Source organism: Saccopteryx leptura, chromosome 2, assembly GCF_036850995.1.
Source record: "Saccopteryx leptura isolate mSacLep1 chromosome 2, mSacLep1_pri_phased_curated, whole genome shotgun sequence".
Classification (NCBI taxonomy): Eukaryota; Metazoa; Chordata; class Mammalia; order Chiroptera; family Emballonuridae; genus Saccopteryx; species Saccopteryx leptura.
Window position 1 is genome coordinate 823,442 of NC_089504.1, and position 27,834 is coordinate 851,275.

Consider the following 27,834-nt stretch of genomic DNA (forward strand, 5'->3'; position numbering starts at 1 on the left):
CATTCAGTGCGTCGCATCCACTGGGGGTGGTGTGTGTGTGTGTGTGTGTGTGTGTGTGGTCGGTCCAGCTGCTCGGGCCTCAGAAAAGCTCAGGGTGGTGGACGACACAGGGGGCGTCAGCACCGCTTCTGGCATGGAGCCAAGAGAAGCTTGGAGTTCCGGGACAGGTGACTGCTAGTGCTGGGCTTTGGCTATGTGCCTAGTCCCCGCCCTAGGCGGATCCAGCCATGGGACAGGAACTGCCCGCACTTGAGCCGGAGAGTTAATATTTGTGCCAGCGCAGAACGGACGGACGGGTTCTAGGGACAACGGGCAGCAGGCCTCCCACTGCGGGTCACACAACTACCCCCATGCTGAGCCCCTTTCTCTCGTGGCGGCCGCCGCTGTTGCTGCTGCTGCTGTCTCGGTGGCCAGTTTGGGCTCAAGCGCCCGTTGCGGCCACCCTCACGGGAACCTGGAGGACCCTGAACTGCCCTGAGGCGTGCGCGTGCGCGCCGGGCGGCCAGGCCAACTGCTCGGGGCGCGCGCTGCACGCAGTGCCGGCGGGCCTGAGCCCGGGCGTGCGCGCGCTGCTACTGGCCCACAACCGTGTGCACGCGCTGCCCCCCGGAGCCTTCGTGGGCGCTTACGCGTTGCTGCGCCTCGACCTGAGCGAGAACGGGCTGCGCTGGGTGCACGCGCGGGCTTTCTGGGGCCTGGACGCGCTGCAGCGGCTCGATCTCAGTGCGAACCAGCTGGAGGCGCTGGCGCCTGGCACCTTCGCGTCGCTGCGCGCGCTGAGCGACCTGTCGCTAGCGGACAACCGGCTGGTGCGCTTGGAGCCCACAGCGCTGGGCGCGCTCCCGCTGCTGCGTGCACTCAGCTTGCAGGACAACGAGCTGCCTGCGCTCGCGCCCGGCCTGCTGTCCGGCCTGCCGGCCCTCAACTCGCTGGGCTTGCGCGGCAACCCCTGGGTCTGCGGCTGCGCGCTGCGCCCGCTCTGCGCCTGGCTACGCCGGCACCCACGGCCCGCGCCAGGTGAGCCCTCCGGGCGCAGGCGGGATGGGGCGGCCGCTGCTGCCACCTCTTCGCTGCTTGACGCCGTGCCCGCCCCTGTTCTGCAGAGGCCGAGACGTTGCTCTGCGTGTCACCGGGGCGCCTGACGCTCAGTCCCTTGACCGCCTTCCCCGACGCCGCCTTCCGCCACTGCGCGCAGTCACTCGCCCCGCGGGACCTGGTCGTCGTCTACGCGCTCGGGCCCGTCTCCTTCCTCGCCAGCCTGGCCGCCTGCCTGGCACTGGGCTCTCTGCTCGTGGCCTGCCGCACGCGCCGCGGCTGCGCTGCTGCCGGCGGAGATCTCTGAACCCCAGCCCTGGTTGGGCCTCGCCTGCGGACCCTGGGAGCCCCGCTGCCGTCGCCCAAGCCCGAGTGGGCCGCGGCTGCCCTAGAAATCTTGCCTCTATGCCCTGCCCTCCCTCCCTCCCTCACACTCCCTGCGGGCGTCAACAAACGACACAGACAGAAATGTCCGTGACATTCTTTTAGGCATCACTGCACACACTGGGTCTGGGGAGCGGTGCGGCGCGTTCCCGGGCTTCTGCGGCGGAGGGTTAGCGCGCGTCCGCGCACAGGCGGCAGGGGAGGGCACGCGCTCGGACACGGAACGGGACGGGCCTGTACAAGGTGGCAGGCAGGGCTGAGAACAGTCCCGAGCCAGCGACTGGGGAAGCCCAACCTGGGCTGCATGCCGGAGGAGGCGACGAGAAGGTTCAGTCGGAGTCAGGAGGAAAAGGTCGGAGGCAGCGGGGAGCCCCAGCGAGCCCCTGGGAAGCGGCTGCCGGTTGGAGAGTGTCAGGGTCTGCAGTCCGGGAAGGGCAGGGTCGGTTCCGCGAAAGGAATCAGGAGAAGGGGGTGGGGGGTAAGAAGAGGAGAGGGTGGATCCGAGGCTGGTAGGATTGGGCGCTGCAGCAGGGGTGACCCAGCCACCTGGGGCCACAGGTCCCCACTGGGGCTCTGGTGGTGGCTGGGGAAGGGTGGGCTTCAGTCTCCGCTCCAAGCCCCTCTGCCTGGGGCTAGGTTAGGTCTGCTCCCCACTGCTCAGAGACCCCAGGGCCCTGCCTCTGCCGGAGCGCCCTGAGGCCCTGCCCAGCCAGCTCAGCTCTGGCCCGTCCTCGGCCGCTCTGGTCTGCGCCTCGGTCCAGCAGGGGCTGCCTGCCAGGCAGCAGGGCGGACGAATGGACAGGAGGCCCAGGGTGGGCAGTCTCGGGCGAGTGGGCTTCCCTCAGGCCTTCCCCAGCAGCAGGACCCATCAGTGTCCTTGGCCGGGCTAACTGGGCAGGTGGGCGCCTCCGGGGGCCTCACACCACGGTGCTGACCGAGGGATCTGAGAGGTTGAGCGGGCCCGTGATATCAGTGGGATGGTACTGCTGCAAAATAGAAATACACAGACAAGGCGGCCCGTTAGCTCGGCGCTCAGGGGCACACGTGGGGCCGGGACGGGTGAGCCGGCCAGCCGGCCGACCGGCGGGCAGGCGGGCGCGGCCTGGGGGAGGCTGGGGGGCGCTCCTCCCCCTGACCCCGTCGTGCTCCGGGACTCTGCGTGGGCCAGGCCGCTGTCCCGTCCATCTGTCTGTCTGTCTGCGGGGGAGGGGGGCAGAGGAGGGCGGGCAGGGCGTCTCAGCTCTCCCTATGTCGGGCACACATCTGCAGCTGGCCCTCCTCCCTCTCAATAGCACGTCGCGGCAGCACTGTGTCTTTTTGGTTTTGCAAAGCGCCGCGTCCACCCCCGGTGCTCTATAAATAAGAACCAACAATCAATACCCGCTGGCCCCGCTGGCCGCCAGGGACCCCAGCCCTGAGCGCCCAGTGCCACCCTGGCCCGGACCGGCCACAAGACAGGGGCAGAGGATCTCAGCAGCCGGACCGACCCCACCCATCCCGACAGGGCCACCCCACCCACCCAGACCTCCCTCTGAGCAGGTGCCCAGCCCGAAGCAAGTGGGAGCTGGGCTGCCCTCCCCCACCCAGTACCCCCAGTTGGTAGGGCCCCCAGTCATTCCTGCAGGGAAGGGCCAGCCCCAGATGCCACAGGAGGCCAGGGCTGACTGGCCTGGGGGATGGTCCCTGGCACCCAGGGAGGCCCAGGTGAGGCCTCTGATGGGAGTATGTCCCTGGAAAGGCACCGTGAGAGTCTCTGAACTGCACCTGAACCAGTTAAGGGACATGACTGTCTGCTCTGGGCGGGAGCAGGGAGCAGGGAGCAGGGGGCAGGTCTCAGTGACACCATCGCCTGTGTGCTCCTCCTTTCAGCTGCCCGCCCCAAAGTGCCGTCTGCTGGGGATGCCTGCACCCTCGGACTGTCTCGCCTCTGCTACTCTCTGGTCCTGTGCGCCCCCTCTCTTCTTCCTGCACCCCTGGTGGTGCCCCTGGCTCAGGCCCCGCCCCTCTTCCCAGGCTTGGGCCGCCTGTGCCTCAGCTCTTGCTCCAGCCCCACTGACTCTCGCTGTTCCTCCACCGTCCCTGTGCCCAGCCCGTCTTGGGGAGAGGAGCAGTCGTGCCCCTCTTGAAGCACTCTGGTGGCTTCACCTTGAATTCAGATTGGTCTGTGCCCAGCGCTGGCTGTTTCCTGGAGGTCCGCCCCTCTTCCCATGCACTGGACAGGGGAGTGCGTACCCACTTCCATCTTGGAGCATGGCTCCTGTGGGCTCAGGGCCAACCTTACTCCTGAACTGCAGGGAGTCTGCTGGGCTGAGGGCTGTGCTGGCTCTGGGTGGCCCTCTCCCCACCTGGGACTGGGGTGCCCCTAGCAAGGCTGGGTCTGTTTGGAAGGTTTTTGGTCCAAGCATGCTCAGCCAGTGTGGTGATAAGCTGCCCAAAGCAAGAGGGCAGGGAATTCTGGACTCAGGCGGGAGGCCTGGTTCTGATGTGAGCCTATGGGGTGGGCCGGGGGGTCAGGAGCTGAGGTGCTTGCTGGCCTCCTTCAAGGAGGCCTCCCCTTCCTGGGCCTCCTCTGTCTGGGAGCCTCTGTGCCCCAAGCTCTGCAGGCCCTGGTTTTCCAGGCCACCCCCACTCATTCATTCTCAAATCCCTGGGGGCTGCCGGCACACCTGCTCAGCCTGGGGTGGGAGCCGCCCCTGTGGTCCCATCCACTCCCTGCCTGACGGTCCCCTGTGGCTGGGGGCCTGTTCCAACTCCAGGCCCCAGCCGTCCACCCAGATGGAGCCAGGCCCGGCCCCCAGCCCCGGCCCACACAGAGACCACACGGAGGGGATGCAACAGGCATGGCTCTGGTGAGACACGTGAGACAGGTGTCTGGGTGGCAGGGCTGGCAGCCAGACAGATGGACGGATGGGACATCACAGCCACCCCTCCACCAGACGTGGCGGGGAGGGAGAGGGCAGCAGCCCCCCCCCCACCAGGAGAGGCTGAGAAACTGACATAACAGTGAGGTGGTGTGGCCTCCCGATGTGTGAGGAGCCCAGGACAGGGTGGCTCTGGGCTCCCAGGGGCCCCTGGGCATGGCCCCGAGGTGGTGAGGCTGACTGGCTGACCAACAACATGACACAGCTTCAAGATGGCGCATGGCGTCATGGCATGGGGGGGGGCAGACTAACGCAGAGACACATGGGGAAAGAGGACCCAATGAGAGCCAGTGGCAGAAAGGCCAAGAGAGAGCGGCCTAGAGAGTCAGAGAGAAGAATACCTAGTGTGCTGGGCGAGTAGAGATGAGGGCAGAGGCCACAGCGGTCAGGATGGGGTGGGTGGGATGAGCGGGGGCACGCCTGATGCACGGGACACAGACACGGAGGGGGCGAGATAAAGAGTCGGAGACGGGACTGGGCGTTCTTCCCCTTACCGTGTCTTTGGAGGACCTACGTCTCTTGAAGCTGGAAGCCAGGGTGGAGGTGATAGCCCTAAAAGTGGCTTTCTTTTTAGGGTCGGGCTCTGCTCTACCACTCTTTCTATCCTAAAATGAATATGTATAAGTGATTAGACGGCTAAGGATGACGGCCACACCTGCCCTCGCCTGCTCCATGGTGGCCGCTGCCCGGCCTGGCCAGCCACTCAGGCCCTTGCTCCTGCCTGTCTCCTTGTGCTGGACTGCTGGACCGAGAGCCAGACACACGCAGGTGGCCTCTGCTCCTGCTCCGGTCAGGCCTGATCTCGCTGGTTGCTGGGGGTGGGCTTAGGATAGACGGTTCCCATCCGGCTCTCTTCCTGGGAGGTCTGCCTGGCTGCCTGGTTCTTGGGTGGCCCTGATTGACAGGCATCCCAAGGAGGAGGTGTCCCCCCCAAGCACTGGAGGAGCAGCCCCTTGGGCCCATCAGCCATTCTGACCCCTGAGGGGGCACGCCAAGATTCAGGAAGGTCCGAGGGGGCCAAAGGCAGGTGTCGACATGAATTGGAGCAATAGACAGAGGCAGTTCCCGGGACCCTGGCCTTGGTTATGATGGCCAGGACGGCTCTGTGCCTGCCAGTGAGAGCAGCGGCCAGGTCCCAAGAGCAAGAGTGGGCAGATGAGAGGTTTGGGGGCTCCAGCAACCCGTCCCCCCAAGGCCCTCCCTCTCTGCACTGCCAACTTCATCCCAGCACACAGGCTCTGGGGAGGCACCCAGAGAAAGAGAAGAGATGCAGCAAACTGGACTTGGACTGTGGGGCAGGAACCACGGGCCGACACAGGCTGCACTGCCTGCCTCGCATCAGGTGGGCTGTGGGTGTCCCTCATGCAGCCTGTCCTTTGCTGGCAGTGAATTCCCACAGACACGGCCTGGGGTGCCAGGCGGGACCAGCTGGACCACTTCCGACTGGAGTTACAGAGTCGAGGACACAGCGAGGCATTGGGGAAGGGGGCCCCGGAGGGTGCTGAGGAGGGGCGCGGGGCGGCGAGGGCAGAATGCGTCTTAGACTCACGTGCTGCGCCCAGGTGGGTCCCTGTCTTACCCTGCCTCAGTTTGCCTTCCTATGGAATGGGCGCTGGTGGGCGACTCTGGAGACAGAGGGGCCAGGTGGAGGCCGGGAGCAGGGCGTGTGGCTTCCCTTGGCCTGGCTTGGCAGGGGGCAGCCACTTGCAGGTGGGCCCCCACCAACGCTGCCCCTGGCTGTGGCTTCTAGCTCCAGTCCTGCTCACATGGGTTCCCAGAGCCAGGGCTAGTGCTTCGGCCTGTGGGAACGGAGGGGGGCCCGGGCCAGGCTGGGCCATGGGCACCAGGCCTCGGAGGGTGGCCTGCCCTACCTGCAGGTTCTTTCTCCACACGTTCACTGCGGCAAAGGCTAGCTGCATCTGCTTTCGGCGGGCATCCTTGTGCCGCTTGTAGGCAATTTCAATGAAGATCAGGAAGATGCCAGCCACGATGCCCCCAGCCACCAGCATGAAGACTCCTGTAGGCCAGGACCCAGTGTCTCAGCTCTTGGCCGACTGGGCTGCTGCAGGTCCCCTGGAGAACCCACCTACCGTCACCAGGGATGGTAAGGGGAAGGGAGGACCCCCACCTGCCATGTTCTCGAAGGTGAGAGTAGCAGGCGCATTGCTACGTGAGTCACACTCCTGGTACCGCACCCACGTCTTGTCTAAGTCTTCCATGAAGCCGTTCTCGTGGGACCTAGGTGGGTGGGGCGAATAGTGGCGGATGAGGGCCTGGGTGGGGCTCACGAGTAGGGGCGGGGCCTGGGCGGCCTCTGTCACTGAGGTGGGGCCCTTGGAGAGCAGAGGGGAGGGGGGCTGGGCGGCAGATGAGACTGACTCACTTGAGGATGGACAAGGAGACATTCTGCTTCCAGGGGCTGTCCTTGCGCATTCCGATGCCGAAGCCAGAGCGGAAGAACAGCTCGCCGGTAGTCACGAGGTCGCACTTCTGTGAGGCCTCAAACTCCAGCACCGCCGAGTCCCAGATGAAGGCGTGCAGTTTGCTGCAGGCAAGGACAGAGGTCACGGGAGCCCCCTCGCACCGCCGGGCTGCCCTCGACCGCACGTTCGCCCTTCTTCCACCTGCCAGCCTGGAAACCTCACGTCTATCCCAGTCCCGCGGTTCCCGTCCAGCCAGGACGCTCGCACTTGTTTTTTAAGGGTGGACGCTCCCCCGTGTCCAGCGCGGCCCTCACTTGTCTCGCACGGCCTGGATGGCCTCGGCCGCACTCTCGTAATTATGCTTCTCCATGTGCCGGTACATGGTGCTCAGCTCCACCTGCCGCCGGAAGTAGATGTCCACCGAACTCTGTTTCACCGTCGCGTAGATGAACTTGTCCGAGGGGTTCCTCAGCTGCGGGGTCAGAGGCGGGCTCGCGGCTACTCTCCGGCCGCAGCAGAGGCGGACCCCGCTGACCTCGCGACCCCGCCCCCAGCAGAGCCGCGCCTCACCCGCGGGTCGTTGATGCCTGTGATGCGCTCCTCGGGCCGGTCCAGAACCAGGAAGGCAGCCAGGTTGGCAGTGTAGGAGGCCACGATGATCATGGCGAAGCCGGCCCACACCATGCCCAGGATGCGTGCGGAGAAACTTCGGGGGGCGCCTGTGGGTGGAGGACGGTCAGCTGCGGGCCTGCGGGCGACGCGGGGACGGGACGGGGCGGTGCAGGGGACGGGGCGGTGCAGGGCAGGGCCTGGAATAGCCGCACCTTCTCCGATGCCAGAGTTGAGCAGGACGCCCCAGGAGAACCACATGGCGGAAGACAGGGTCAGCGCGTCCTCTTCCTCTTCTTCGCTGTTCACCTTGAACCGGCCGAAGGGGCTGCAGGGCGCAGAGGGAGGGCGGGAGAGGACGGGAGAGGCAGCCTCGCCCGCCCCTCGCCGGCTCCGCCCGCCCCGCAGGTGGAGGTGAACGGCTCCCGGGCCGCGCTCACCTGAAGCGGTCCAGCAGGTACAGCATCACGGCCACCACGTGCACCGACAGCCCCACCAGAAGCCACAGCGTGCTCTGGAAGGGCTGCATGAAGGAGTCCAGGGTGCTCCGGGGGATCTCCTGCCGGTGGGCAGGCCGTCAGCGTCGCTTGGGCCCTCCCAGGACTCCACCCCTCGCCCCGGGCCCCTGCCCACCTTCTTGACCAGAATGGTCAGGCCCTGGTACTTGAAAGGCTTGGAAAATTCGATGTACTGTGCACGTTCGTTGTTGATGGTCAGCGGGGCCACGATCATGTCCGCCTGCCCGCTGAGCAGCTCACCCATCATCCCGTTCCACTCCTTTTTATTGCTGTTGTTCACCTGTGAGGCGACAGAGCCGGTGGGGACGCGTACACCGGTGGCCCCACTCCAGAAACAGGTTGCCGCCCTGGTGCACCGCTGGGGGGTCGCCTGCTCGTAGCCTAGCTTAGCCTGCAGGCCCCGCCCACTCAGACCCCACCCAGCCTGCAGGCCCCAACCACTCAGACCCCACCCAGTCTGCAGGCCCCGCCCACGCAGACCCCACCCAGCCTGCAGGCCCCAACCACTCAGATCCCATCCAGCCTGCAGGCCCCGCCCACTCAGACCCCACCCAGCCTGCAGGCTCCGCCCACTCAGACCCACCCAGTCTGCAGGCCTCGCCCACTCAGACCCCGCCCGGCATGCAGGCTCCGCCCACTCAGACCCACCCAGTATACAGGCTCCGCCCACTCAGACCCCGCCCACTCCACAGGCCCCGCCCACTCAGACCCCACCCAGCCTGCAGGCCCCAACCACTCAGACCCCACCCAGCCTGCAGGCCCTGCCCACTCAGACCCCACCCAGCCTGCAGGCCCCGCCCACTCAGACCCCACCCAGCCTGCAGGCCCCGCCCACTCAGACCCCACCCAGCCTGCAGGCCTCACCCACCCACGGTCCGACCCACAGCAAGACCCTCCCACTCGTTCTGCGCTGGCTCCCAGCGATCCCGGCGTACCCGCTCTTGAGTGCCGAACTTGCCATCGGCCACCAGGTGCACCTCATAGGTGAAGTTCATGGTCCGCGCCAGCTTGATGAGCAGGTCGATGCAGAAGCCGTAGCAGCACTGAGGCACCGTGTGGCGTGCTGGGGGAGGAGGTTCGATGACTGAGGGGCTCCCCGCTGAGTCAGTCGCCCCCCACCCCCATACCGGCACTCGCGTCCAGGCTTCCATAGGCCTCAGCCCTGCACTCACGGCTTCCCGGCGAGGTGTCGTTGGGCCCGGTGCAGATCACTTTCTTGACGGGGTCCCCGTTGACTGTGATTTCCTCCTTGCACGTGCCATCGTTCAGCGTGGGCTTGACATACACGAAGGGCTCCTGGTGGATCGTCACGATCTTGGGGATGGAGACAGAGACCTAGCCTGGACCACCCGCCCTCACCAGCGGGTGAGGGGGTGGGGGAGGGCACTGTCCTCTTCTCAGCGCCCGGACTCCCCGGACCTGCCACACCACCTCAGCATTCAGAAGACACATGGCTTCCTGAAACACTGTGCCCTTCTCTTAGCCACTTGTCCTTTGGCTCTTTGGCTTACACATCACTCCCTCCATCAAAGAAGCCTGCTGGAACGTCCAACCTGTCCTGAGCACCTTCTCTGCCGTCTCAGGGATGAGGAACAACTTGTCCCAGCTCAGAGTCTGCCTCATGAGGACAGGGGCATGTCCCCTGACATCCCCTCGGAGCCTGCACGGGACCCAAGGCCCACAGCCACCCTTGTTGAATACTCAGCATTTTCAGCAATGAGTCCTTGTCTGGTCATTCGCTCTTCCTCCCTCTGCCCCCTGCGGATCTCCCCTGTTCTCTCTCCCTTGCCTGCCTCTTCAATCTAGGGGCTCCTTGGGGTTGGGGCTGGGGCCCTCTCTCCTCCCTGTCCTTCAGGGGCTTGTAGGCTGGGGGCAGAGGGGCCTGAACCAAGCGCAGCACGTTGAAGGTGGTCCAAGGGGGGTGTGTGATACTGAGCTGAGCCTGCAGTGAGCAGGGATCTGAGAGGCGCCCTCTGCTGCCAGTACAGAGGAGGGTGGGCCTGCTAGGGTGGACAGGCCTAAGCCTCCGCGGTGGGGGCAGCATTTTATCTTTTTTTCCGTGGGGGTTGCGAGCCCTTGAAGGAACTTAGTGACTTTTTAAACTTTCATTATGTTTTTCTCTTAGACAAGCTATATATATTATATATACATACATATAGATAGATAGATAGATAGATAGATAATATATATGAATGTTTGTGCTCTTTAAAAGTCAGTGTGAAAAAAAGTAGAAAGCTGGCAGCTTGGATGGGACCATCTGGCCACTGGTGTTTCAGGGTTACTTTCAGGCTCTTCAACATGCAGTGTCTGAACCTTAGAGAAAGCCCACTTTGCTTATCAGAGGCTGTGGGGGTGGGCCCAGAATGCAGACAGGGCTGAGAGGTGTTTGAGGACCTAGGACACTTGAAGAAGGTTGGTTGATGAGCTAAAGATACTGGCCTGGCGTTGGTGTGGGTCAGCACGGGGAGGGACTATCAGGAGAGTGTCTTTGGAGGAGAGAAGGGGCCCAGGAATGAGCCCAAAGGAGCTCAGGCCAAGGAAGAGAAGCAGTGAGGGAGGATCCCACAGTGGGCAGCGCAGGGAGCTCCTAAGGGTCTGGGGCGGGAGTCTAGGAGGGAAGTGCCCACCCCAGGGAGTGCTGCAGGGAGGCCAGGGCCGTGAGAGCAGTATGGCCCAGTCATGGCCTCCTGCCACGAAGCTGGAGTGGGGGTGGCTAGGACCACCTGGAGGAGTGATCAGGAGTGTGACAGTGGTCTCTCTAGGACCAGAATTCAGCACAGAGCGCTGAGGCTGAAGTCCACAGGATGACCACCCATCGATCTGGCCTTTTGTCCTCCATCAGCTTGTCCCCTGGGGAGTCTTGTCCTTAACGACTTCCTCGGATTTAAATGGGGTTGGGTCCCCAAGGGTGGGGGCGGACAGCTTCCTCTCCCCGCTCCACCTGCTCTCTGTGCCTCGTCTGTGGTGCGAGGTGGGGTACAGGCAGCCAGGGGCCGGTCTTGTCCCCACTTCCTTCAGGTACTTTCATTGACCTCGCTGTGCCCTCCTCTGGGTCTGAGGAGTTGGAAGGCGTGTCCAGGGTGGGGGTGCCGGGGCAGGGCAGCGGGCCCCACCTTCAGCCTGGTGGACATCTGGTATCCTCGAGGTTTCTCTGTCTCTCCGCCCGGCCAGATGATCTTCCGGTCATTGGGGATGACCTGGGGGTGGGAGTATGAGATGGAGGGTGGCCACGCAGGGGTCTTGGCCCCAGGACCCTAAGGCCCCAGCCCCCACCCCCTCATGACCCCCACCTACGTGGGTGCCGTTGTAGATGCCCACTTGCACCAGCTTGCGGTTCTGCAGGTTCATGATGCTGTAGTTGGCAAATTTACGGTCCCCGTCCTCGTTGAACTCCACACGGCCAGTCACCCCATCCGCATACTTGGAAGACATCAGCACTCTGGGGGAGGCAGCGTGGGTTCACCTTCTCAGGGCCACGCCCTCGGTGGCCTCCTGAGCAGCCCGAGCCTTACTTTCCGCCTGTCCCCGTCCCGGTCAGACCCTGGAGCTGTGAGCCTGTCCCCGTCCCGGTCAGACCCTGGAGCTGTGAGCCTGTCCCCGTCCCGGTCAGACCCTGGAGCTGTGAGCCTGGCGGGTGGGTGGCGTGCTGGTCTGATCTGCCTCCACCAGGTGGACGGCCCAGGTATAGCAGCCGAACAGCTCTGTGCACCAGGCCTTGTGTTGGGGGGATTCTCTGTGGTTTGGGACGTTCAATCCTCATAGCAGCCATCCTCACTTTACAGACAAGGAGGTAGAGGCCCAGAAAGGACACAGTGCTTGTTTGCCAGTGAGCGGGAGAGATGGGGTTGAGGTCCTGTCTTTCCGCATGTGCACACCTGCCTGTGTGCACGTAGCCTGCCTATCGGGACACACCTGTGTACCCCACGTGATCCTTGTGTGGTATGCAGGTACTTGTGGCATGTGTGTGTGTGTGTGCCTCGTGCTTTCTGGGCCTGTGTGCGCCTGTGCGCCTCCATCTGCAGTTGTGTGTGTGCTCCTGCTGTGGGCATGGCGGACTGCATTGGCTACTCAATCTGGGGGGTGAGATCCAGTGATGGGCTGGCCCTGCCCACTCTGGTGCACGGGGTTCAGGGCACTGTGAGCTCACTGCTGCCCCCCTGTGGTTATCCACTTCGGTCTGTGGCCGACCCTGGCTCTCTACAGGCTCGGGTGCCATCCCTGCATCCATTGTCTGAACTCCCGGGTCCCTGGAAGCGCCCGGTCCCCACCTCTAGCGGCACTTCCTCTAGCGGCAGCCTCCTGCCAAGGGCTGTCAGACACCCTAGGGAGCGGGGTCTCCAAACTTTTTACACAGGGGGCCAGTTCACTGTCCCTCAGACCATTGGAGGGCTGCCAAATACAGTGGTCCTCTCACTGACCACCAATGAAAGAGGTGCCCCTTCCAGAGGTGCAGTGGGGGCTGGATAAATGGCCTCAGTGGGTAGTTTGGGGACGCCTGCCCTAGGGAGCGGGGTAGGTTTTCAGGGTTGGCAGTGTTCAAAGCTAGGGGCAATTTAAAAGCTATGGAGGCAGCGACCTTCAAGGTGTTGGTGCGAGTGGCACACGGGGCAGATGACTATTACAGTGGAGCAGGTGGTGGAAAGGAGGAATGGGGAGAGGAGGGCGCCGGGGTAGGTGACTGCATCTGGAGCCTGTGGGCAGTGGCTGAGCTGGACCAGACGAAGGCCCGATACCTCCACCTCCTAAGAGCCCGGTCCACTTCCGGCAGAGCGGCCCCGCCCACCTCTTAAAGAGCGGCCCGGTTTTCCAGATGTTGGTGTTGCCCACGCAGCCCCGCGGCGGGTCGGTGATGTTTTCCTTCTCCAGGAGCTCGTGCACCGCCTGGGCCACCACGCCCACCGCGTCGCTGATGTGGGCCGACTCGTTCTTGCCGTTGATGAGCTGCAGCCCGATGATGCCTGGGGCGAGCGTGCGCGCTTAGAGCCGGTGGGGGAACCCCAACGCCCCCCATCCCCCGCCGGGTCCCCGACTGGCCCAGCACTCACCGTCAGGGGCGTAGCGCAGGGCGTTCCCCGAGATCTCGCGCTCCCCTACCAGCCACACGTACCCCGAGCCAGTCATGTTCAGCATGGCCGCTGCGCGGTACACGGTGGCAGCGTCGTCCTCGCTGTAGGGCAGAGGCGGGTGACGGGCCAGGATTCCAGCCCTCCGGGAGCCAAGGCCGGCTTCCAAGTCCCCAGCCCCTCACCGGGAGTGGGGTGCCTGGGAACACCACAGGGTGAAGTGGCCAGCCCCTGCCCCCAGCCCACGTGAGCCAGGGGACCCCACAGAGGTGACATGGGTTGGGGTCCAAACCCCCAGAGCTTCTCTGGCTCTCTTGCTGCGCCCTCAACCGTGCCCTTGTCGTGCCATCAGGGACAAGGTGGCCTGAGACGCCCTTGGCATGAGATGCCCTAGGGCGCTGCATATAGACTATCTTATTTAATTCTCACAGTACCCCTACGAGGCCGCCATTAGTGCTATCCCTGTGTCGGGAGGGGAGACTGAGGCACTTGGGGCACATGCGCGGTGATAAGCAGCAGAATCAGGTCTGTGCCTGGACAGTTCACCCCCACACACCGCCCTTGTGCCCTCCTGAACAAGCCCCAGAACCTCTGGTTCTCTGCGCCCACATCTGAAATGGGGGGCTGGGGGCCCTCCAGGTTGGTCAGATGCTGGGGGGACCCAGCACCTGGGAACTGCCCTGAGAATTGTAACAGAAGCCACAGGAAAGACAGGAGGGGTGCTGCTCATCCTTCTGGGGTCTGCAGAAGCAGCTTGCTCTGCCTAACATGCAGGCTGGGACCTCTGGCAGGACAGAAGACTGGCCTTGCCCGGCAGACACACATGCTCTTAAGATCTTGTAGTGTCATCCTCATGGATGAGGCCCTGTGGACCCAATCCCTAGGGCTTGGGTCTCCCTGGTCTGGAAAAGGACCTTGGGCCTTGGTGAGCTGTAGAGCTATGGGGAGTCCTCCCCAACTCCCACCTTCCCTTCCCTGCTGGGCTGGACCTGGCCCCAGATAGACCTGGACCATGGCAGGCACCTTGCTTCTCCGGTGCATGGGAAGTGGGGTGGAAAGGGGTTGAACAGATTAGCTGCCTGGTGAGTTATTGTCACAAAGACTCTGACCCTGGAAACCAAAGTGGCCCTAGGTTGTCTAAGGGGTCTGACCCGAATTTTCCCAAGAATTAACCAATGAAGATATAAGAACCTTCAGCATTTGCTCAAAATGACAGGGCTAGTGTTGGAGGTAAGCAACATCAAGTAAGGGTGCCCCAGGCAGCACCCCACTGGTGGCCTAAACAGGAGTATTCAGCCCAATCACTGGCAAAACTGGCCATGCCCGTGTTGGGTGCAGTGTGCCCACTGTCAGCGGTGCCCACAAAACCTGGCAGGGCTGTGACATTTGTCAGGTGGAATGACACGCATCTATGCTTGTATCTTGTAAACGGATACTCCTCAGGAACACAGCTGCAGACAGAAGCCTGGCCAATCCATCAAACTGTTTTATGGAAATAGCTGGCTGTAGTAAGAACAGTTTCAGGAAGATAAAAAGAAAACGTTTGGTAATGAATTCTCTGCAGGGGGTAGAAAATTAGTAAAAAAAAAAAAAAAAAAATTAAGATTGGCTCTGATGGGACCTCTCTGCAAAATGCATGAAGCAGGAGCCAAATGTGTCAGGTTGGAGTGCCTGGGTGGAGAAGACTCGAGCTAGCCACTGCCCCAGGGACAGTCAAGGATAGCCTTGCCACCCTGGGCTTCTGGAGCCGGGCATGCTGGGGGCTGCTCTGCCCTCTGCTCCAAGGAGACTGCCTTGTGAGGGGTGGCGTCTCTGCCAGCCCTGCCAACCCAAAGGCCTTGCATGGATGGACACAGGGGGGTGTTGGTGGTGTGCGGATGCTGTGAGTACTGTGCTTTGGGGGGCAGTGTGCTTAACTGTGTGCACACATGTAGCATGTGGTGTGGTTTATATGTGATTGTGTACATGTGTGCACTGTGTATGTTGGTATAAAGTATATGCATGCATGGTGTGCATGCACTTGTATAAGGTCTACCGGAAAGTTCTGTCCGTTTCTATCACAACAAGTTTCGACACGTAAGCACATGTTTATTTGGCGCATGTGTGCCTCTCTATCTTTATCACTTAATGTATACATACTGATGTAGCAAATTAACTAAAACAAAGTTGATTCACGTTAGTCTTATGTGTGAAGCCATAGTGTACCCATGGCTACTGATAAAGTTCATTTACGCCACTGTAATTTTTACGAATTTCAACAAGGAAGAAATGCTACAGAAGCATGTCTGTTGCATCCAACATATTCCCCGGACTTAGCACCCTCCGACTATCACTTGTTTTTGTCCTTACAAAATTTTTTTTTTTTTTTTGTATCTTTCTGAAGCTGGAAACGGGGAGAGACAGTCAGACAGACTCCTGCATGTGCCCGACCGGGATCCACCCGGCATGCCCACCAGGGGCGACGCTCTGCCCACCAGGGGGCGATGCTCTGCCCCTCCAGGGGGTCGCTCTGCCCGACCAGAGCCACTCTAGCGCCTGGGGCAGAGGTCAAGGAGCCATCCCCAGTGCCCAGGCCATCTTTGCTCCAATGGAGCCTCGCTGCGGGAGGGGAAGAGAGAGACAGAGAGGAAGGAGAGGGGGAAGGGTGGAGAAGCAAATGGGCGCTTCTCCTATGTGCCCTGGCCGGGAATCGAACCCGGGTCCCCCGCACGCCAGGCCGACGCTCTACTGCTGAGCCAACCAGCCAGGACCTTACAAAATTTTTTGAAGGGCAAAAAATTCAAAAATGAAGAAGATATCAAACAAGCACTGGTTCAATTTTTCACATCAAAAGATAAAACATATTTCAAAAATGGGATATACAAATTGCCCTTACGCTGGCAAGAAATCATTAATAATAATGGCAATTATATTATTTAATAAAGTTTATTGACGGTAAGAAAAATTTGTATTTTGTTTTATTCCAAAAATGAAACAGAACTTTCTGGTAGACCTTATATATAGGTGTATATATGTATTTGTGTGATATGCCTGCATGTGCATGCATGCAATATTTTGTGTATATATGTGTGTGGTGTCTGTATGGTGCCTGTGTGAGCATGTGCATGCATTGTGTATGATGTGTATATGGTACATACACATATCTGTGTGTATGTGTATATATAATGTGTGCACATGCATACAGTATGTGCACGGTGTGTGTTCATGTGTATGTGTGTAGTGTGTATGTGCTCATGTGTGTTTTGTGTATGGTGTGTACATGGTGTCTGTGCAAACACATGGTGTGTTCATGTGTATGGGAATGGTGTGAATATGTGTGCCTGTCCACATGTGTATGCATGTTTGTCCAGGTCTGTGGATGTATGTGTGTATGTGTGGTGTACATATAACGTGTGGGTACATGTAGTTATATGGTGTGCGCTTGTATGTGTGTGTGGTGTGCACATAGTTCATGTGAGTGCCTCTGTGTGTCTAGTGCATATTCAACTGTCTGCTATGACCACGTTCCCTTCTCTGAGCTGACCTTTATTGGAGCCACCTCTGGCAAACCAGTCCTCAACCCTGGAGTTAGTGACATGAGACAAGACCTTCTCACCCACATCAGAAGGCCTTCCCCACGTATGCCTGCAGGGTGACCAGAGGGAAAGCAGTGGCAAAGTGCTTGCCCCTCTGCTGGGACCTGGGTGTGGTGGGGTTCCCTAGATTGGTTCTACATGTGGCTTTCTGGACCATGTCTTGGTAATTACAATGGATGGGTTGGTCTTGGTAATTACAATGGATGGGTTGGTCTTGGTAATTACAATGGATGGGTTGGTCTTGGTAATTACAATGGATGGGTTGGTCTGGTGTAATTTGGTGTGACCTCGTCCTTTGTAGTTGTACTCAGCAGTTGAACACCTATATTTTGGAGTAGCAGCTTCCTTGGTTTGCTCTGCCTTGGATGAAGGGGCCTTCTGATCGATCGCCAGTCGACTGTCCACGGGCCCATCTGCCTGCCGATTGGTGCACCCACCCATCCATCCTTGTGCCCCACCACATCCTCCCAATTTCCCGCAAGCCCTGTGATAAGTGAGAAATAGAAATGAATAGAAAAATAAAAAGGGAGGGAATGGGCGGGGCTTATTCTGGGAGGGACTTTGCTCTGGGAGGGGCTTTCTCTGAGTAGCTCCCGGTTGGGGTTTTCTAAGTGGGGTTTTCCTCTGGGTGGGGCTTGCTCAGGGCACCCTCCTGACTTTCCCTGGGCACATCCTTGAACCTTTCTCCAGAAACCCTCCCCTACAGCGCCAGGGTAGGATGGTCAGCGTGGGCAAAGAACTCCTGACTCTCAGACCCGACTGACTTCGCCGCGTAAAACAGGAGGGGGGGCAAAATTGTCACCCTCTTTTTGCACCTCTGTGGCTGGGAGTGGGGCTGCTTCTGGCCTTCTACCTGCAAGACTCCTAGGTTGTCCCTGTCCTGTGATCTGCCCCAGGCAGAAGGGCACATCTATGTCTGTGCCAGAGGTTTGTTGACTGAATGTGCAAACAGACACCTGCCCTGAGACTCAGGTATTGCTGCCTCTTTCTGACCTGCAGGACAGCAGATTCGGGGTGTGTTCTTCTGGGCAGAATGATCTCTGCAGTTTTTCTGCCCTCGGTGGGAGCTCAGCAGAGCTTCCAGGACTGGGCAAACAGTGGGGTGGACCGGGGGATGGGGCTCTTCTTTTTTCTCTTCTGGGTAGCCTGAAATGTCCTTTTTGAGGAGAACCATTCTTAACCATCGGAAAAGAAGGGGCTTTTTATGGTAGGCTGGTCCCTGAGGTTGTGGTGTGGGCTCAGGCCCTGGCAAGGGCAGCTTGGTTTCCACACGCCTCTAACTGGTTCTCCTCTCCTGCTGTCTACTCCAGCGGCTCCAAGCCTTCAGTCCATGGACTCTAGAGCTCTCCCTGCTGTGGGCCTTCCCACCCGGGCTCACCTGCGCACCAGTACCTGTCTTCTCGGGCCCTGTCCCTGAGCCTGGATCCCAGACGCAGTATCAGCCCGCCTGTCACCGGGGCCGTGTTTGCCTTCCTAAGGGCAGGGGCTTGTCCGTACCCCACCTCAAAAAGCCCAGCTCAAGGCAAGTAAGTGGCAGCAGCGAAAGGGAGGGAGAACCCAGAAAGGGATGGACAGACGGACGGACGGTGTCCCACCTGCCAGGCTACCAGGTCACCAGGTGTTCGAGGTGGGGTCTCTCTTAGGCAAGGGCATTTTGGAAGCTGAAACTCAACTTCAGCCCAGTGGGGCCCCAAGCCTCGGCCCAGGCGGGGGGGGGGGCTCCTGCGTGAAGTGGGGGGAGGGGCTCAGCCCAGCCTCACCTGGCAGAGAGGATGATGACCCGGGCCTCCAACTCCCGCGCCTCCATCAGCAGGGCCGTCACGTTCTTGGTCCCCGGGTCAAACTGCAGCACTTTCTCAGCCTGTGGTGTGAGCGGGAGCATTAGCAGGTGACCGGGGCAGGGGACATAGTGCCTCAGGGGCGAGAGTTGGGCCGCAGCCGCTAGGAACCCCGAGGCAGCTCAGCTAGGGCTGCCCCGGCCTGCACCTGCCACCTGTGCTGTTCGCCTGTCTTCCTGGCTCCTTGCTGGCCTGGCCTCGCTCGTCCTTGCTGCAGCCTGCTCGCTGTCCTTCGCTGCGCCCTGCTCTCTGCACCTCTCTCTGCCTGTCACTGCTGTCCTCTTTGCACTGAGCATGCAAGCTGAAGTGGGCCGAGACGCAGAGAGCGTGCAGCGGACAGGAACGAGAAGAGTTTTGGAATGCAACTGGGAGCAGAGATGGGGCTGGCTTTGCCCACACCACGGGAGATCCTCTCGGGCCTGACTCCACAGGCCCCTGCAGAGTGGCTCGGACCCCAGCAGGCAGGCGGGCGGCTGGACGGGTGGGCTCTCTCCTGGGTTCCACGAGGAAACCCCGGGGGTCCCAGAGATTCGCATGCACTTCCCGGAGAGCAGCTCCTCTTGCGGCATGCCTGCCTCTCGGGCGCAGGCCAAGGCCGCGGCTGTGGTGGTGGGCCGTGGGGACCCACGCGGCCGCTCCTGCCCTCTCCTGCCTGTGGCTGCCTGTCTCATGACCTCACTCTCCTCACTGCTCTGGCCCTGCGGCTCCGCTGGGCCGGAAAATGGCCCTAGTGGCTGAGGCGCCAGAGGCCAAGGCTCCCTAGTCGGTGGGTGGCGTGCACGTCCATGCATATATACCTTGGGTCCGCGCTTGTTGTCATAGGACAGTTGGTCGAGGTTTTCATAGTTCCTTTTTTTACTCTGATGAATAATGTGCACAGAGAAAATATGCAGACACAGAAGAAGATTATAAACGGTTGAAAATGACGGCGCTAAAGCAATCACACCACCTCCTCGGCACGTCTGCAGATGGGCACGTACCTGGAGCTCGCAAACACCTAGGCCCGGGATGGGGCAGGGGCTGGGCAGTGCTGGGGACGAGGGGGCCCAGGGGCCACTGAGGCTCCTGGCCACAGAGCTGTGCTCTTGGAAATGGTCACAAGGGGGAGAAAAGAAGACCCTGCCCATGTCCATGCCATATGGATCCCTTTGGGGTCCCACCTGCCGCACCCCCCCTGCCATGCACCTGCTGTGTGGCCCCACCCCACATCAGTCCTGAATGGGGGTTGAGCAGCCCCTCCCTGTGCCTGCCCCTCTGTCCCCTCCTCCCCCTGTCCCCCCTTCAGCCTTTCTAAGAGCTGCCTGTGTTCTGTTCTCACTAACTGGTGTGCACACACCTGGTGGCCCACTGCAGAGTGGAGGAGTTTGTGTACCTATGTGTGCACAGAGGTGATCGGCGTTAGTCTATGTAAGCCCACAGGCAGGGCCGGTGCTGTGTGTGTGTGCACACGTGTGCGAGCCGGTGGGATGAGGCATGCCCGTGGGCCGCATGCCCGTGTGGAGGTTCTTGGCGGTGCAGTGGGAAGACACGTGGTCTGAGTCTGTGGCAGGAGGTAGAGAGTGACTCCGTGTGCCTGTGAGAGTGTGCACTGGTGGTTGGGTGTGAAGAAGTGTGCCTGATGAGTGGTGTGAGTGTGCACTGGGTGTGTGTGTGTGCACACAGCCCTGGGCCGGTATGCCAGGAAGTAATATGCCTACCAGGTGTTGAAGGTGCTGTCTCAAGAGGGGTGGGGCCCCGAGGTACTAATAGACAGCCTTCCCTCCCAGCCTCAGTCAATCCCAAAGCAGGAACCCCCAGGACCCTCTGGGTCTGCTCTCTGGCTTCACCCACCAACCAGCACCCCCTAATCCCTTCAGGGATCTATGGCACTTTGGGGCCCCGGAGTTGGCATTAAGTTTGTTGAAGCCAGCTCTGACTGCCCAGAAAGAACATGCTCCCCCCCCCTTGGCCTGGCCTCCCCAGGCCCTCCCCAGCCTGGCCTCCCTCCCTCTCTGCCCCGCTTGGTCTCCACTCCATCCGGGGAGCCCGTGACTCAGGGGCTGAGGGCCAGGGGTCTGGACTGGGTGAAGGCTCCCCCTGGGCCTCTGGTGAGCACCAGCTCCTCCTCAGTCTGGCAATAGGGGCGGGCAAGGGAGGAAATGGGGGTCCCCTGGACCCCCAGAAATCGCCACTCTGTTCTCTGCCAGCCCCACAGAGTGGGGTTAGGATTGGGGAAAGGTGGTCAGTGCGTCCTAGAAATATATGCCTAATCGGTCCCCAGGAGAAGCCCCGCCCTGTGGTGGGAGGTGAGAAGAAAGGGTCAGGTCAACAGAGGGACTGGGAGGCCTGAAGGGGGCCAAGCAGGGGCGGGTGTCGAGGGACAGCTTTGTGTCCGTTGATGGGGCTCTGGTGAGGGCAATGGCAGCTGTGAGACGGAAGGCTGTGTGTGTGGGGGGGCAAGACCGGTGTGAGGACACTGAGAGGGTCACAGCAGGGGGCAGCTGGGTTCTTTCGAAGGGAACGAGGTGCAGGGTCGCCATCCCTGAGAAGGGCGTCCTAAGGGAGGCCGCTGGGGATGGGGCAGGAGCGCCCCGAATTCTGAGCCTGGCTGGCGGGGGTGGGGGGTGGGGGGGTTGCGGGGGCGGGAGAGGAAGGGTCCGGCCAGAAGCGGACCCGAAGGACGACTGGGTGAGTGGGTGAGTGGGTGGACGGGGCGGGGTGTTTGCGGAGCTCCAGGTGGTCCTGCCCTCGCCCCGCAGGGACTGACACGAAGGAGATTTCGACTAATGGCAAAAGCAAGTGAAATGAGCCGAGGACAGGCTGGGGCGGGCGCTCGCCAGACGTGGTGGTGCTGACCATGCACGATGGAAAGAGAAGTGTTCACACACGGGCCACAGACACGGCGCAGACCGCTGCTCCGCCTGCTGCGCAGGCGCCCCCCGCCCGCGGCCCGCGGCTCACCTTGGACTCGCGCTCCTCCAGCAGCGTCTCCAGGCGCTTCTGCGCCGCGCGGCCCTCGTGGTCGTCGCTGACCAGGAGGATGATGTGGTTCCAGCTGTAGACGCGCATCATCTCGAACCAGACGCTCGACTGGTGGGAGTAGGGCGGCACCGTGCGCAGGAAGCTCAGGTGGATGCTCTGCGGGAGGCAGGGGCGGAGCTGAGGGCCGCCGGGACCCCCGCGCCCTGCCCTCCGCCGCCGGCCCGCCCGCGGCCCTCTCCCTCCCCCCGCGTCCTCTCGCTATCCTCCGAGGAGTGGCGGCCCCGTGTCTGCCCAGCAGCGCCCTGGCACAGCTGTCAGGTGTCTGTGGAACTGTCCTTGGGCTGAGCACCCCCCCTTCTGCAGGCAGCCTGCCCCCGCTGGACAACTGGGCTCAGAAAGTTCCCCTAGACCCTTCCCTCCCTCCCCCCAGGGGTGTCACACGGGCCCTTCCCGACTTTGTTAGGAGGGCCTCCCTCTTGGGGTAACTGTTTCATTTCTTGTCCAAAAAGTCTCGAGATTGTGCTTGCTGGTCCCGCCCACACCAGCTGCCAGGCGGGTGGGGGGGGGGTCCACGAAGACGGGGAAGGAAGTGAGCTCCGCCCTGGGCGGCCCAGGCCTTCTGCCTGTCCAAGCAGTGCTACTGTGTCCTATTAGTGTCTCCGCGGACCCACTCTGATCTCGTGGTCCTCTGAAACTTCCAGAATTATTCTTTTCAGCTGCTCCCTCTTTGCGAACTGGGGTCAGTGCCTTGGAACCCCATTGCAAGAATGCATGCGCCTTGGCCTCTGTCCATCATCCACCTGGTCATGTGGCCGCCAGGGAGTTGCAGTTGGGGGTCTTGGAGTGGGTCTGACCCAGGCCTTCCGGTCCATGTGTTGGGCACAAGTGAGCTGCGAGTTGGAACCGTACGTGGGGTCAGGGTGGAGCTGGAGGTTTGGCTATAACGTGGGTCCTCATGCCGGACCAGAGAGTTGAGCCAGGGTCTGGATCTAGGCAGGAGGCTCGAATGCTGCTCTGGGTGCTCCCTCTATAGAGGCATTTTTCTCTTCGCATTTGAGGAGGCTGGTGCTCAGAGACAAAGAGGCAGTGGCTGGAGTGTGCAGGAACCAGCCGCCCACTTCTCCACAGTCAAGGGCACCTTGGCTGCTTCCCAGGGCTTGCCGTTGGTGCCTGTCACACCTTTCAGTGGGCCTCCTGCCTGAGTGCAGGTGTGTGTCACTGCGCATCTGGAGGGGCCTGTGTGTCAGTGTGAGAGTGTGGATTGTATCAGTGTGTGTAGGAACACTGTGTTATATGAGTGTGCATGTGAATGTGAACGTATGAGCGTGTGATGGTGGGTGGTGTGTACATGGTGGATGTGTGCAGGTGTAAGAGACTGTGGACTTGGTAGCTGTGAGTGTATGTGTTATGTAACTGTGTATTTTTTTTATAGCATAAACACATTTATTTACTAACCAAAGGGTTGATCCTAATTAAACCAACATTTGGAAACAGTTGCATGTAAAATGTTTATGATAAAGTAATGCAAAAAAAATAAAAAGCATGGAGCAGTTTGCTCGTTGAACTGAGCTTGTTTATCCTCACAGCTAATTCCTGTCCGGAAGGATGATGGAATTCTTACTCTACTTTTTCATAGATCCGAGTACAGGTGATGTTGTTTATGATGCCTTCCACCCCTAATTTCCCGCCTTCCAACTTCCTGCTTACGGTGCTTTCCTTCCCGTCCCACTCCTGCTGCTGAACCAGGGCGCCGTGTACAAAGTTGCAGACAGTCTGAGTTTTTCTGCCATCAGCAGTAGTTTCTTCAAACTTCTCTCCCAGGTTACATGAGAACTGTGTTGTTTTCAAGGTGCTCTCAGTTTTTCGGTGAGGTCCTTGCCATCAGAAGTGATGATACAGTCTGGTTTGGCCGTGGTGCCCATTTTCCGCAAAGCCATGCCCACTCCTAGTTCTTTCGTGTACTCATCAAAGCCTTTGCTCTCCACCAAGCGCCATCTTCCTGCCAGCTGCTGAATGGTGGCCGTGGTGGTCACAGGAGGCCTGCGGCAGACCTCAGCAGGGGAAAGTGCAGTGCTGTGAGTGTGGCAGGGTAAGTGTGTATTTTTTTATTTTTTTATTTATTCATTTTTAGAGAGGAGAGAGAGACAGTGAGAGAGAAGGGGGAGGAGCTGGAAGCATCAACTCCCATATGTGCTTTGACCAGACAAGCCCAGGGTTTTGAACCGGCGACCTCAGCATTTCCAGGTCGACGCTTTATCTACTGTGCCACCAAAGGTCAGGCGGTAAGTGTGTATTTTTGTACATGTACATGAGTGAGTTTGTGTGTTAGTGAGGCTATGAGTACATATAGGTGTGAGTGTGTAAGCATGCACAAATGTGCATGTTTGTGCATCACCTTGTGTATCTGGACCCCAGAGCCCCTGGTCTGAATGCCTGTCCATGTCCCCCATTGTGGGCAGCTGCTGGTGGCCCTGAGTCACAGGAGCTGTGGGTCTCAGCATGGGGCAGAGTCACTGGGCCAGCCAAAGGGTCAAGCTTACCTTGTCTGAATAGATGGACATGCGGGTGGTCAGCCCCAGGACGGGGATGCGGTAGAAGCCGGCTGTGTAGGAAACGGGGGTGGGGGTGAAGTGGTCATTGGGGGTGGGTGGATGGCTGACTAGGATGGCGTAGACCTGTGGACAAGGGGACAGCGTCAGCTTGAGCAGGGGTGGGTTGCCCCCTGCACCCAGTGCCCTACGCTGGAGCCACTGTCCAGATACAACAGAGGCTGAACTGGACAGGCAGACGTGGGGGGAGGTTCTAGGACATCATTAGTGTGCACACACCCACAAGTCAGGACCCCATAACCACCCTCTGAGTATCAACACATCATAGGGGCAAGCCAGAGGCAGAGCAAGGTGGCGGGGGGGCTGACAGAACACACAGGAAGATGACAGCAAGGTGGCGGGGGGGCTGACAGAACACACAGGAAGACGACAGCAAGGTGGTGGGGGGGCTGACAGAACACACAGGAAGACGACAGACGCCTCCTCACGCTGCCCCACCCCCAGGCCTCCTCTCACTCCCCTCACAATGCAGGAGCTGCCTTGAGGTGTGTGCTGAGACCCTGACAGGGAGGATGAAGGCTCGTCCCCTGGCTGTACAAGTCATCCCCAGAGTGGACTGGGGAGAAGGCTGGTGCTGAATCAAGCTAAAAACCACACCCATACCACCCACTGTCCTTGTCCCTCATCCTGGCTCCGAGCTGGTGTTCCAGAGACTGAGCTGTATGTGGCTGGGTGAGGAGCTACCCAAGGACTCCATCTCTTTGTTGGTGGCTTCTCAGGGTGAGCTCGCTTGCTCAGTTTGAATGAGACCCAAGGCCAAGGCACAGAGTGGGGTGGGTGGTGGGGCAGCTGGACCCTCCTGCCCGGACCAAGCCCTGTCCCCCAGGTGAGGAGTGGGAAGGGGCAGACACTAGGATGGTTCCACACATTCCTCACAGGACTTATGTCTGTCCCAACTCTGCCTTCCTCTTTCTGAGCCACAAGGACCACCTGCTTCTGCAAATGGAGAGGCCATGCGCGCTGGTCCCAAATGGCCAGGCAGTGGCTGCCACGCCAGCACAGTGCTTGGCTAGCAGGGTGTGGTCAGCAAGCGACAGCTATTGCCATCACCTTGGCTCGTGGGGCTGGCTGTTCTCTGTGGGGACAGTGCCCACTGATTGCAAAACTGTGTGTTGGAGGAGGGATCCCCAAAAAGGGTCTTACCTGGGCCCCTGACTACCCTTTCATATCCCTCTCCATTCCACGTGAAACATGTGACAGAAGCCACTGGCCACAGAAGTGTTACTCAGGCATAGTTGTGGCTTGTGAGGTGGGGAGGGGGGAGATTTCTGAGCTAAACTCTAACCTGCCTTTGGCAGGTAGATCTGCTTGGACTGGTCAGCCCTCCCCTGGCCTTCACCTCCAGTTTGCACACAAAGGTTCCCGATCAGTGTTTGCATGAGCATGCGTGTACATGACATGAAGATGTTTGTGAGCACATGCTGGGAATGCATGCGGACACGGTGTGCCCCAACGTGCCTGTATTTTATGTGCATTTGGATGGGTGACCTGAGCCCAGCATGTGTTTGCATGTGCACCCGGGCATTCAGAGCCGCATGTGGCACGTGAGTGTGTGTGTCCTTGTATCTGTCTGGGGGGCAGGGAAGGGCAAGTGTGCATGTGCAATTGATTGTGTACTGCTGATGTGCACGGGTGGGCTAGTGTAAGTTTCTGCCTCTCTGCCATACGCATGTATGGAGAGGAGCGGATGTGAGCTGCACACCCGGGGGCGGTCCTGCCTCTTACATAAAGGGCTGCAATGCAGTGATCCTGCAGCTTTCATTGGAATTCAGCGGCAGCGCGCCCAGGGGCGGACAGCTCCCACAGCGAAATCCTGAGTCGTGTCTTCCCCCTCTCCCTCCTCCCCACCCCAGCGCCCGCTGCCAGCGGCTCCCACGCTGAGCTCTAATGCCTCTCATCCCTACCCTATGGCACACCTGGCTTCAACATCTGGGCATTTCCCAACTCATACAGACCTGTGGCTGGGGGGGAAGGGGAGGGAGGAAGGGAAGGAGACCTAGAAGCCAGGACAACGATGGGCGGCAGGCTCATCCTGTAGAAAGCCTTGCAGGCAGGACTCCCTGCCTGCCTGGAGTCCTCTCACCTCCACCCCACCTCCCACACACGCGGCGATGAGACCCACTGCCAAATTCCTGTCCCATGTCAGCACACACCGATTAGGACCTCAGGCTCTGGAATCCTTCTGAGGACCGGCCACAGCAGCAGGTGACCAGTCTGGGGGCTAAGATGGAGCACTATCTGCTAGTGAGACCAAACCCTCTCCAGAACGAGCCAGCTGACTTGGGGAGGGGTCCTCTCTTCAGGAGAGGGAGGGGGCCAGGAAAGGTGGATGAAACGGGGACAGCGGGAGGGTTGGCGAAGGAGGGGGAGGGGGGTGGCAGGAGGTAGTGGGGGAGGGGTAAGAGCTGGTGCGTCAGGAGTCCTGGGGACAGGGAACGGGCACCTGGCTGGAGATGAGGTCCTCGCACACCGACAGGGCCATCTGGATGGCGTTGGGCTTGTGGGTGACGGAGGTTGCGTTGAGCTGGATCTTCCAGGAGCCGTGCCGCTTGTTGGCCTGGTTCACGGCCTCGCGGAACACCTGCTCGTGCTTCCGCGTGCTCAGCACCGCGCCGATGTTGACGATCTTGGGGTCGCAGGCGGCACGGGCGAAGGAGCAGGAGAAAAGCAGGGCGAGGGTCAGCAGACGCATGGTGCTCATGGGCTCCGGGCAGCGACCCGGCTCTGGGCAGCACGAACGCGGGGCCCTCGGCCCATTCCCAGCGGGGCGCCCCGGCCGTCCTGCGCGCGCCTGATCTCGCGGCTGGGGGAAGCCACGTCCCCAGGAGCCTTAGGCCCAGAACGTCTTCGGGAGGGAAAGGGGCACCCGAGCCTTCGGCCGGCGGGGACTGTCCTGGGCTCGCGTGGGTTCCTGGCCCCGAGCGGTTGGCGCTGTCCGCGGTGCTGAAGCGGGTCTCGGCGTGGCTCCGTCCGCCTTGCGCTGAGAGGACACCGCGGAGGCGAGTCCTCCACGGGCTTCGATGGTCCCAGTCTTGACGCTGCGGCCACTGCGGCAGCTGCGGAGCCTCGAGCGGGACCCACGTCTTCTACCCCTCCCGCCGTCCCCGCTTCTTAACACGGAGCGGAGGGAGGGCGCCTCCCGCGCCAGGGTGTGCGCCTGCGTTCGTGTGAGCGTTTGCCGGAGCGCGGAGAGCGGGGGGAGTGAGTGTGCGCGCGTGTGCGCGCGCGTCTGTGGACTGGGCACCGGGACAGTGACCTGAGCTGTGTTGGACCTGAAAGGAGCTGAGTTTAAGTAGCTTACAGTGTCACCACGTTCGGTCTTGTGCGTCTTTTAACATGAACGAATGTTGCGGTGCCAGTGTGTGCATGGGCTTGCTCGCGCGCGCGTGCGCGAGTCCTCATCCACAGTGGTATTTCGGGACCTGACTCTGCGGGCTGGTGTCGCAGGGGTGTGCAGAGGCCCTGAGCATTTTCATCTGAGGGAGGGACAGTGCAGCACCCCTCTCCAGAAGGTTCAAAAATGGGGAAGAGACACCATCTGCCTGGCCATGTGACTTGGACTCCCCCAAAAGAGTTGAAAAGAATAGAAAGGATGACAGCGGCTGCCCCAGTGTTTAACTGGATCTTCTAGCAGAATCTGGGGGTCTGGACCCAAACCAGCTATGAAGAGACAAAGGCCAGAGGTGGTGTGTCTGCAGCAGACAAGACTAAGGTTAGACATCAGGAAGCACTTGCCCCGGCAAGGTACATGCTGGTATAGACATTCTTGTCCTCTGCTTCCACTCCTCTCCCCTCTGAAGCCCCGCTCCTAATTCACTCCCAGAACCGCTCCCCAGTTCCCACCCCTACACTTCATTCCCGCCTCTCTCCAAAGCCTCCTTGTCCCTCTGCTCCTCAT

At 60.6% G+C, this 27,834-nt stretch overlaps 2 protein-coding genes and 1 pseudogene across 19 annotated transcripts; 1 reads left to right on the forward strand and 2 right to left on the reverse strand.

The window, feature by feature from the left end:
- Positions 1–1,504, forward strand: LRRC26 (leucine rich repeat containing 26). The gene is made up of 2 exons (XM_066366631.1): positions 1–1,017; positions 1,104–1,504. The coding sequence occupies exons 1-2, from the start codon at positions 351–353 to the stop codon at positions 1,340–1,342; spliced, it is 906 nt and encodes a 301-aa protein (XP_066222728.1). The 5' UTR covers positions 1–350; the 3' UTR covers positions 1,343–1,504.
- Positions 1,505–27,213, reverse strand: GRIN1 (glutamate ionotropic receptor NMDA type subunit 1). 18 transcript variants are annotated; one of them, XM_066366621.1, is made up of 21 exons: positions 26,380–27,210; positions 23,868–24,002; positions 21,307–21,483; positions 19,164–19,226; positions 18,289–18,389; positions 12,936–13,057; positions 12,674–12,848; positions 11,185–11,329; positions 11,004–11,087; positions 9,063–9,204; positions 8,826–8,953; positions 8,006–8,170; positions 7,813–7,931; positions 7,588–7,700; positions 7,334–7,482; positions 7,078–7,235; positions 6,724–6,885; positions 6,469–6,578; positions 6,212–6,357; positions 4,835–4,945; positions 1,505–2,405 (listed from the first exon to the last, which is right to left on the reverse strand). In XM_066366621.1, exons 1-21 carry the CDS (start codon positions 26,635–26,637, stop codon positions 2,337–2,339), a joined length of 2,832 nt encoding a protein of 943 aa, XP_066222718.1. In that variant the 5' UTR covers positions 26,638–27,210; the 3' UTR covers positions 1,505–2,336. The 18 variants fall into 18 exon arrangements, with proteins under 18 accessions (XP_066222718.1, XP_066222715.1, XP_066222709.1 ...); XM_066366618.1 differs by having other exon boundaries at positions 1,505–2,772; XM_066366612.1 differs by having other exon boundaries at positions 1,505–2,772; positions 7,334–7,700; positions 26,380–27,212.
- LOC136392865 (fatty acid-binding protein 5 pseudogene) lies at positions 22,860–23,408 on the reverse strand (annotated as a pseudogene).
- Positions 27,214–27,834: the final 621 nt, after the last annotated feature.

Bases quoted from the DNA above. Each gene is read 5' to 3' on its own strand.
- LRRC26 (XM_066366631.1), top strand. From the start codon at position 351: ATGCTGAGCCCCTTTCTCTCGTGGCGGCCGCCGCTGTTGCTGCTGCTG. The intron at 1,018-1,103 runs GTGAGCCCTCCG...CCTGTTCTGCAG, and splicing joins GCACCCACGGCCCGCGCCAG to AGGCCGAGACGTTGCTCTGC.
- GRIN1 (XM_066366610.1), bottom strand. From the start codon at position 26,637: ATGAGCACCATGCGTCTGCTGACCCTCGCCCTGCTTTTCTCCTGCTCC. The intron at 11,330-12,673 runs GTGGGCGGGGCC...TGCCTCCCCCAG, and splicing joins ACCGGGCCGCTCTTTAAGAG to AGTGCTGATGTCTTCCAAGT. The intron at 7,701-7,812 runs GTGAGCGCGGCC...TGCGCCCTGCAG, and splicing joins TACCTGCTGGACCGCTTCAG to CCCCTTCGGCCGGTTCAAGG.